The sequence below is a fragment of the Cannabis sativa genome, chromosome 4 (genome assembly GCF_029168945.1).
Source record: "Cannabis sativa cultivar Pink pepper isolate KNU-18-1 chromosome 4, ASM2916894v1, whole genome shotgun sequence".
Lineage (NCBI taxonomy): Eukaryota > Viridiplantae > Streptophyta > Magnoliopsida > Rosales > Cannabaceae > Cannabis > Cannabis sativa.
Genome location: NC_083604.1, coordinates 82,111,386 through 82,121,820, shown reverse-complemented (window position 1 = coordinate 82,121,820; position 10,435 = coordinate 82,111,386). Strand labels below are relative to the sequence as shown.

General features: G+C 34.1%; 2 protein-coding genes across 2 annotated transcripts; both read left to right on the top strand.

Annotated features, from left to right (window-relative positions):
* The first annotated feature begins 2,476 nt into the window (after positions 1–2,476).
* Positions 2,477–4,922, top strand: LOC115715104 (prunin 1 Pru du 6.0101). Its single transcript, XM_030643909.2, has 4 exons — positions 2,477–2,816; positions 3,274–3,524; positions 3,607–4,140; positions 4,342–4,922. The coding sequence occupies exons 1-4, from the start codon at positions 2,516–2,518 to the stop codon at positions 4,729–4,731; spliced, it is 1,476 nt and encodes a 491-aa protein (XP_030499769.2). The 5' UTR covers positions 2,477–2,515; the 3' UTR covers positions 4,732–4,922.
* Positions 4,923–7,918: 2,996 nt separating this feature from the next.
* On the top strand, positions 7,919–9,984 carry LOC115713899 (prunin 1 Pru du 6.0101). The gene is made up of 4 exons (XM_030642379.2): positions 7,919–8,271; positions 8,347–8,603; positions 8,690–9,238; positions 9,323–9,984. Exons 1-4 carry the CDS (start codon positions 7,953–7,955, stop codon positions 9,731–9,733), a joined length of 1,536 nt encoding a protein of 511 aa, XP_030498239.1. The 5' UTR covers positions 7,919–7,952; the 3' UTR covers positions 9,734–9,984.
* The last annotated feature ends 451 nt before the right edge of the window (positions 9,985–10,435 follow it).

Sequence of the window (10,435 nt, the reverse complement as noted above, 5' to 3'; positions counted from 1 at the left end):
AATTAATTAAAATAAAATGAGATAAAAAAGATTATAATATTACAAAACACTTATATTCATTTAATTGTTGTAAAAAGTTCATTCAATCTCGTAGCTTGAATACTCAACTATTATAAGGTATGTAAGTGCACCAAAAATAATCCCTGCAATCGTAGATAACTTGTTATTCTCAACTGCTAACAGTAATATGATGGTGAGCCACCAAAGAAGAAAAAGGCAAAATAAAATTATACAGAGACAAGACTATGACATTCAAAACTATCTCACAAAGACAAAACTAATTGAAGTAGCAAAAACACAATAACCTAATCGCAATAGCAAAATCACAAATCCCAACCAAACAACACCTAAACTCAAGGAGGGTGGATGGGTCTAACCAAAGAAAAAGATAACCTCTAATAGTTAAGGATTTAGGAACATCTCTTTTCTTATTAAAACAACTAAACAAGTACAAAGGCAATATTGGGATTGATAGGGATACTGGTTGGTAGGCCTTCAAATCCCAAAGGCTAATTAGTAATTTTTCCCCTCGAACTTTGGCATGTACTAAATCATGTCCCCTAAACTTTTTTGGCCGTTAAAAATTCCCCCTGAACTATTAAGATTGCTAGATTTAAGAACTTTTGTCTAATTTTAGTAAAAAAATTCTAACATGGATGAAAGTTCAGGGGACATGATTTAGTACATATTAAAGTTTGAGGAGTATAATTTGGTAGATATCAAAGTTTGGGGAGCATAGTCTAGTACATAAACAATCAATGAAATAGTAAAATTAAATGAAATTACACAAAAGTCCTTAAATCTAACAATCTCAATAGTTCAGGGAGAATTTTTAACGGACAAAAAAGTTCAGGAGGCATGATTTGGTATATGTCAAAGTTCGGGAGAAAATATTGCTAATTAGCCAATCCCAAAAGATTAGTGCAACATCTGTTTTGGAAGCTGAACAACTGAGGGCAATTTTCATGGCTCTTACTTGGGCAAAAAAAAAAGATAGAGGAGCATCCATATATATTCTTTCAGATTTGAAGATAAAAGTCCAAGCTTTGTCTGAGAACGTACTCTCCAAATTGGAAGGTTTTTAATTTTTTTTTTTCAGTAGTTAATTTAATTAAGAAATTTTTTGTTTGTAAGTTTTTTTATATTAATCGTAGTTTTAACTTTTTTGTGGATGGTGTAGCTAAATGTATTAGAGTTGTTAATCAACCAACTATTTTGTGTTAAGAGAAGGGATAACTCCTGTAATTTTCATTTATTTTTCTTAATCAATAAACTCGAGGTTGTTTTAAAAGAAAATACAAAGCAATATCAATCGAGCTTTCTTGAAATAATATTGGATCGATCTCTTCAATTAGCACTTTTAGAGTAATTGTGCTTTCCAATATATTTTCCAAACCCAACTATCAAATTCTCTCTTAATTAATAATACTCGAATTTTCCTAGTTACAAGTACAACTAATAAACTTTTCTCAATTCTGAGTTGATGAATTGTCTTTCTTATCTTGTCATTGCTTTACTATATATATAAAATCATGATCATTGCTACTCATCCAAGACCAAGTATATATGTCCCACGTTCACACAAACACTTTTAGGTATATATATATATATGATCACCACAGTACATAATACAACACTTATATAAGAACTTCTACATTAAATTTAAGAGAATAATGTTAAGTTATACCTTAAGGTGCTAAGTAAGGATGATATTCGGTTATTAGTGCAATTTAATATCATGTTTTACATATTTTTATTTATTAAATAATATTAAAAATTACTAACTACTCACAACGCGACAAATCAATATAAGGCATTTTAAAATGCTCAATAACAATACTCTAATTAAATTTAATCACATGTAATGTATTACACTATGCATAAGTAGAAATGTTAAAATGTACCATTAATAGAACTTAACAACCTTCTCAATATTATATTATTATTTGCGTAATTAAGTATTGAGTTTAATATAACATTTTTTTTTTTTTTGAAAGGAGTCTAATATAACTTAAAATAATAATTTTTTGAAAATATCGCTAACCCCACTTATAAATAATACTAGGCAATATCAATACTTATGCATAAAACATGTTTTTAAATATAGAAAGTTTTAACAAAAATCAATACAAATGATTCTTCTCCTTATATCCTATAATGATTTACACTTAAACTTCATATATTTAAGGCTATACAACAAACCTACATTGAAACCCAATAATTCCCACCCATCAAAAGTTGTAATAAAATATCAAAACAAACACAAAGGACGATAGGATTAGAAAACGCATGGACACCTATATAGATAGTTCTTTCACTAAAAACAAATGATGATATATGTGTAAGAACATAGGAGTTTAATATGCATGCAAAGTGAAGAGTGTCTATAGATTCCTTACCCCAAAACTCCATACGTGTCTTCCCAACTCTTCTTTCTCTTCACCTATAAAACCAAACACCCATTTCACTCATCAAAACCACCACAAACTAATAAACTAATATAGTATAAGCTAAGATGGCTTCTACACCTCTTTTGCTCTCTCTCTCGGTTTGTTTCCTCATCTTGTTTCATGGCTGTTCGGCTAGAAGCCGAACAGCTGTGTACGGAGACCAAAACGAGTGCCAGCTCAACAGGCTTGAAGCCCGTGAGCCGGATCACCGAGTTGAGTGTGAAGGAGGCATGATTGAGTCATGGAACCCTAACCACGAGCAGTTCCAATGCGCTGGCGTGGCTCTACTCCGTCTCACCATTCAGCCTAATGGCCTTCACTTGCCTTCTTACACTAATGGCCCACAACTCATCCACGTCATCCGAGGTATATATAAATCAAAATAATATGTATACATATATATTAAATATAAATTAGATTTTTAATGAGCAATCCTATCAAAAAATTGACATATTTCACATATTTTAATTTGTAATATTTATAATTATTATACATGTGATTCTACTTAAAAAAAAAAGTATTCTATTTTACGATTTTATTAAATCGTATATTTTTTAGTTGTTAAGTAACAGCTTAGAAACACGTAGCAACATATATTTTTAACTTAATTAATACGTAATTTAATAGTATGTCGTCACATATTGATCGTAAAAAAAAAATACCACTACTATAAAATTTTAAGATAGATAAAGTAAATTTAAAAATTATAAATATTAAAAATAAATTCGCCTCAAATATTCCAAATAAATAATACAAAAAAACTACTTAATTACATATCAATACTCAAATTTTATTATTAACATGTATTTATTTATATGTTTAGGACGAGGAGTTCTAGGAACGTTGTTCCCAGGTTGTGCAGAGACATTTGAAGAGGCACAAGTATCAGTTGGTGGTGGTCGATCAAGCCAGAGAGATCGTCACCAGAAGACACGTCACATCAAAGAAGGAGATATCATCGCAATTCCAGCTGGCATGGCTTACTGGTGTAACAACGACGGTGACCAACCCCTCGTCACAGTCAACCTCATTGACGTCAGCAACCACAACAACCAACTCGATCTCACTCCAAGAGTAATTAATTAATTAATTAATCAAAATCTAATTAACTGAGAAAATATATATATATCTAATTAATTAATTTTTATTTTTGTAGAGATTCTACATTGCTGGTAATCCACATGAGGATTTCCCTCAGAGCAGAAGAACTCAACAAGGACGACGATACAGCGAGGAAAGCCAAGAACGAATTGAGGAAGAGAAGCAGCAAGAAGGATTGCCCAACAACGTTTTCAGGGGATTCAGTGTCAATTTGATTCAGGAAGCTTTCAATGTGGATTCTGAGACCGCTAGGAAGATTCAAAGCCAAGACGATTTCAGGGGTTCCATCATCAGAGTAGAAGGCAAGCTTGACTTAGTGAAACCACAGAGGTCTCGCCAAGAGCAAGAGCAGGAAATGCGCCGACAAGAGTTGCAACAGACTGAGAGGGAGCACGCTCGCCTCTCAGGACGTGATTATAATGGTTTGGAAGAGAATATTTGCACAATGAGGCTTAGGGAGAACATGGGTGACCCTGCTCGTGCCGATGTCTTCAGTCCTCAGGCCGGTCGCCTCACCACCGTTAATAGCTACAACCTCCCCATCCTTAGCTTCCTTCGACTCAGCGCCGAGAGAGGCTTCCTTTACAAAGTAAGTACAAATCAACATTGTTATTTGGCACTACTTTTTAAGCAGGGTCGAGTTTGTATTAAAACAGGCTAGGCTCGCTTCTAGGGCCCACTCAGTCCAAAAGTAAAAAAAAAAATATTTCATACATTTTTCTAATAATTTTTAAAAATATTACATGTTTTTTAAATAAAGGATAATTATAATTTTGTAATTAATTTGCAGAACGCAATGTACGCACCACACTACAACATCAACGCTCATAGCATAATCTACGCGATAAGAGGACGTTGCAGGTGTCAGGTTGTGGACAACAACGGACAATCAGTGTTTGAAGGTGAGCTCCGTCAAGGCCAGGCCTTGACGGTACCTCAGAACTTTGCCATTGTCAAAATGGCAGAGAACGAAGGATTCGAATGGATATCATTTAAGACAAACGACAGGGCGAAAGTAAACCAATTGGCGGGAAAAGTATCCTTCATGAGAGCTATGCCCGAGGATGTAATCGCCAACTCGTACCAAATCTCGAGAGAACAAGCTAGGAGACTCAAGTACAACAGAGAAGAGGCTACTCTTTTCACCACCTCCCACCAGGGGATTAGGCCTGTTGTTTAAGTACATTAATTAACAACAACATGTAATGTTATATATTATCATGTATAATATTACCTAATGTGCTTAATAGTACAGCTCGCCACACGTGGTGTTTTGGTTTAATTAGGGTACTTTTTTTTGTTAAAAGTAATTAGCCACTATCGAGTAATAAATAATAAAAGTAGGCCTTTTATAAAATGGCTTTTATGTTTAAGAGTTTTGAATTTTGAGTTTATTTAGCTTATATAATAAAGTACTTAAATAACAAACCTCTTGTGTGTAAGGGTTGTAACTTTTAAATCAAGTACATATAATAAAGGAGAATTTTCATATGAGTTTTAAGATATGAGTTTGGAAAATTATTGTTTTTTATTAAAAAGGTTTTTTTATGGAGAAATTTTAGAAATAAAATTAAAAAAATATGAGTAAAACAATATAAGGTAACTCGTTACCTTCTTATGGTAACTGGTTAGTTTTATTTTTTAATTTTTTCTTCAATTTTTCTCATTAAATAACTCTTATGGAAAAAAAAAATCATAGTTTCACACATAAATTATAAAAATTCATAAAATTTATAATTTAAGGTATAAATTAATGCCTCTTCTATCTTTACTAATGTAACAAATGAAACAATTAGGTGTATATTTATTCTCCTTAAGTATTCAAAATAATTTTATTATGGAGTTTAAAAGTTATTCAAGTCCTTATTATATCTTTCAGCTAGGGTCTACTCTACCGAATGAAAGATTTTTCACTTTTTATATTAAATTTAGTATACTATTATTGGTGGCTCATATTACTTTAATTGTTTGAATTAAACTCACTTAACCATAATCTATGTTAGCTCTATATTAGTTATTTCGATGGGTACCCTTTGCAACTCAACTTAGGCCTCTCTCATCTATAGACATGGTTGGTCCTGTTATTTCATAGGCCTAGGAAATAGCTTTCGGTAATGAGGTGGCTTTAGGCATGTATAAAAATTTTGGACCCTCGGTTTGAGTGGCCTTAGGTACAGACCTAACTTACTTTAGCCTATGATCGAGCTTGTCTATAAATAGCTCCTCCCCAACTCACTCAAATCATGAGTTCATTTCAGAAAAATAGAGAAAGAATTTGAGAGCCATTGTCCAAGATTAGTGTGTGTGGACGATTGTAATGAGAGCATCACTCAAGAAAGAATTTCACTCGCTATGAGAATTTTTTTGTAATTCAAAGATACTTTCTGTTGTGTAAAGATAATCATTACAATTAATAAAGATCATTCTCGAGCTAAATTTTATTATTCTCCATTGATTTAGTTTCTTTTTTTGTGATTAGTTTTCTTTAATTTTTTTTCCTTTTTTTCTTTCTTTTGAATTCTTGGACACAATTACTTACCACAGGGTCTCACTTGATCTAATTTTTCGAAAAGCACCACCTTGTCATAGTACTAAACATTATTGGTATCTAATAACAACACTCTAATAAACAATGACAGAGTCAGCCAAAAACCTTAGGGGGTCCCAATACATGAGGTAGAAATGACAAATTATTTTTTTACTTGTACGATAGATATACACTCAAATTGTACATATTTATTACACATAATAATGTATATAAATATTAGTCATTTTTATTAGAGAAATGCTAAAGGGCACCAGTAGTGTCTAACACCCTCTTATGTGTCAATATCGCTATTGGTCCAACTAAGTATCAGGTCTCATATAATTTAATATAATAACTTTTAGGGAGTATCGCTCGTCAATCGCAACGCGACATGTCAAGAAGATGTTAGGCACCACTGGTACCTAATAGCAATGCTTTTTATATTATTAAGTAAGGATCACATTACTTTTAATAGTGTAGTTAGGATTAATTACTCAACATCTGTGTAATTTAAAAGTGTCTCAATCATTGTCCTTAATTAATACAATAAAGAATTGTAAAAAAAATTGGCATTAAATTATTATACTCTTATCACTGAGTTCATATGAAAATTTATGAGAGTTATGAAAGTGGAATAATGTTTAATTTATCTTTAATGTCGATATAAATATAAAATCCAAGAACTTAATGTATATATGAGTCACAAACATTAACTCCACACAATACATTGCATTCTGATCAATATGATAATATGTAGAATCCCAATTGGGCATATTCTACACTCTCTCTACAAATTTGATAATATCCATGCATGAAGACACTTGGATTGAACATCATGAATCATGATCAATACACAACAAAACGAATAAATTAATAAACAAGAGTAGAAGAACAAAATCCAGACAGATCGATTGATCCATACATATGAAGTAGCAAGTTTTTGTACCTATTCTCAGAAACAGAGAGACACATACCCCTTCACTCAAAATGAGTTGTAACAAAAATATTGAAGTGTATCAACCATGCAAAACTGAACATCTTCCAAAGATTCCTTTACCACAAATTTTATTAGGGCACGTTTGGAAGTGTAATTTGATGTAATTATGAAGTTTGCTGTGTTTGTTCAACTAGATAATTACACGATAAGATCATGTGTAGTTACATAATATTACTATTTAAGATAATTAATGTTACTGTAATTATTAACTCTTTTTCTTATGATGAAAATAAAAATTAATATGTAATTATTATAAGAAGTTCAAACACACATTTTATTTTAAAATAAAATTTAATTACACTTATATGTAATTATTACTTTAGTAATTACACAATTACTAACAAGTTGCACATAATGTAAACTTAATATAAATACCTAAGACTATAATTATTTACAATAATAATATAGTGTTGAAAATATCTCATATTATTTACACTATTGTACTTTGGGTTAACTCTCTTGGATTGAATTAGACCACTACGTATACAACAATGGCTACAACATCACATATATCTCGATTTCATAATTTTCATGCATCAAAACACACTACCATACAAGTTCATTGAACCTCAATACACAACAAACAGAACATATAAAAAGGTTACAAAATTAAAGATGAAGTAGCAAATTTTTGTAGCTATTCTCTGAAAACAGAGATAGAGAAATGGACACATGCCCTTTTACTTAAAAATGAGGTGTAACAAAAATGAGTTGTGATAGCCATGCAAAACTGAAGAGTGTCCAAAGATTCCTTAACTCCAAAAACACAACTCAATAATAACATAACACAACTTACGTGTCTCCGCATAACTTCTCTTTAAATACCAAACACAATCCATTCTCCAATTCACCTCAAAACAGAGTAACATAAGCAATAATGGCTAATACTAAGGCTTTGCTCTCTCTTTCCTTTTGCTTCTTTCTTCTGTTGCAAGGCACCTCAGCCATTTCTCGCTCACGCTCACGCTCTCAAGATGAGTCGTATCGCCAACAAAACCAATGCCAAATAGACAGAATCGAGGCCCGAGAGCCCGATACCCGAGTCGAAGCCGAAGCCGGACTCATCGAGTCATGGAACCCCAACCACAACCAGTTCCAATGTGCTGGTGTGGCAGTTGTTCGTTATACCATTGAACAAAATGGGCTTCACTTGCCTTCTTACACCAACACTCCTCAGCTCGTCTACATTGTTAAAGGTCCAATCTTTAATACATATAAATATATTTACTTACTCTGTTTTTGGCTCTGTTTTTCACTTTGTATTATTTCAGGTAGAGGTATTTTGGGAGTGACTTTCCCTGGTTGTCCTGAGACTTTTGAAGAGTCCCAAAGAGGACAAGGACAAGGACAGAGCCAAGGCTCTCAACCAGACCGACACCAAAAGCTTCGACACGTCAGAGAAGGTGACATTGTTGCTATCCCAGCTGGTGTTGCTTACTGGAGTTACAACAATGGTGATCAACAGCTTGTCTTTGTTTCTCTTCTTGACACCAGCAATGTCAACAACCAACTCGATGACAATCCCAGAGTATGTCTTTATCTACTAATTCAATTCATTTAACAACAACAGTTATGTTATGTTATGTTAGCTAATTTACAACAACACTTGTGTAGAGATTCTACTTGGCTGGAAACCCCGAAGACGAGTTTGAGCAGCTAAGGAGAGAAGGAGGACGGGGTGCTCGCTTTGATGAGAGAATCCGAGAAAGGAGCGAAGGACGACACTCATCGGAGAACTACAGGAACATCTTCAAGGGGTTTAACAGCAGATATCTTGAAGAGGCATTCAATGTTGACTCCGAGACCGTTAAGAGGCTTCAGGGTCAGAACGACGACAGGAACAGCATCATCAGAGTCAAGGGAACTTTGGATTTGGTCAGCCCCTTGAGGTCTAGCCAGGAGCACCAGCGCGAGGAGAGGTACGAGGACGAGAGGCAGAGGGAGATCGAGCAAGAGCGAAGGAGAATGAGCCGTGGCGGACGGTATGAAGCTAACGGTTTGGAAGAGACCTTCTGCTCCATGAGGCTTAGGGAGAACATCGGCGATCCTTCACGCGCCGATGTCTTCACCCCTCAAGCCGGCCGCATCTCCACCGTCAACAGCTATAACCTCCCCATCCTTCGCTTCCTCCAGCTCAGCGCTGAGAGAGGCGTTCTCTACAAGGTAAGCTTTAAACTGACATCTTATAATTAGTTAGCGATTTTAATTAATATAATAAGTGAGATTTGATATTAAATTACGGTGCAGAATGCTATCTACACCCCACACTGGAACGTGAACGCTCACAGCGTGATGTACGTCCTGAGGGGACGCGCTAGAGTCCAGGTGGTCAACCACATGGGACAAAAGTGCTTCGACGGAGAAGTGAGACAAGGCCAGATCGTGACAGTGCCACAGAACCACGCCGTGGTGAAACAGGCAAGCAGCGACGGGTTCGAGTGGGTGTCATTCAAGACCAACGACAACGCATGGGTTAGCCCCTTGGCCGGACGCACCTCGGTCATCAGAGCTCTTCCCGAGGCAGTCCTAGCCAATGCTTTCCAAATCTCGAGAGACCAAGCCAGGAACCTCAAGTACAACCGAGAGGAAACCGTCCTCTTGACCTCATCCACTTCCTCTCGCCGCGAGGACCGGTACGAGAGGAGGGCTACTGCCTAAACTAATCCAATTAAATAGTGCATTACTACATAATGTATAATTACATTATTAGTATGCATAGGCATTTTACCGTTTTGAGGTACTTTTGTAGTTTGTAGAGAATAAGAAAATGGCCTTTTAATCTTATGATTAGGGCTGTTTATGCTTTTTATTATCTTTTCCTTCTTTTTTTTTTTTTCTTTTCTTGTACAAGCAGAGCTTCTACTATGTAATGTAGCAATAATAAATAATAAAAATAATAAATAGTACTACTACTACTTGTAAGTTAGCTTGTGATAATAAAGATATTGCCTCTTTTCTTTGGTAATGATAAACTATTTTCTTTTGTTTGATTGTTCATGAGTTGCATCAATTAAAAATTACTTTGGTAAATTTATAATCTTTTAATGATTTTTCGAAGAAGAAAAAACAAAATTAATTATAATTAATTTGCTGATTGCTTCAAATTTCACATCCTAATTCTCTATTTGCAGGCATATGTTATCAAATATTTCTTTTATGAAAACCCTCAGTGTTGGCTTGCTTAAGGCTGAAATTTTGTTATCTCGAATATTGTTTTGAGTAATTGTGTTTATTTCAAATATATAGTGCCAAATAGCAATCTATTTGTATAGTCGAATGTGGAATAATCATTAGACAAATTGGAAAAGTTCAATGATCGATAGCTTTTTTTTTCAAAGAGAAATATTAAAAGGTACTACT

Coding starts and splice junctions, on each gene's coding strand:
- LOC115715104 (XM_030643909.2), top strand. CDS start 2,516: ATGGCTTCTACACCTCTTTTGCTCTCTCTCTCGGTTTGTTTCCTCATC. Junction 2,817..3,273: donor ACTCATCCACGTCATCCGAG/GTATATATAAAT, acceptor TTATATGTTTAG/GACGAGGAGTTCTAGGAACG. Junction 3,525..3,606: donor AACTCGATCTCACTCCAAGA/GTAATTAATTAA, acceptor TTATTTTTGTAG/AGATTCTACATTGCTGGTAA.
- LOC115713899 (XM_030642379.2), top strand. CDS start 7,953: ATGGCTAATACTAAGGCTTTGCTCTCTCTTTCCTTTTGCTTCTTTCTT. Junction 8,272..8,346: donor GCTCGTCTACATTGTTAAAG/GTCCAATCTTTA, acceptor GTATTATTTCAG/GTAGAGGTATTTTGGGAGTG. Junction 9,239..9,322: donor AGAGAGGCGTTCTCTACAAG/GTAAGCTTTAAA, acceptor ATTACGGTGCAG/AATGCTATCTACACCCCACA.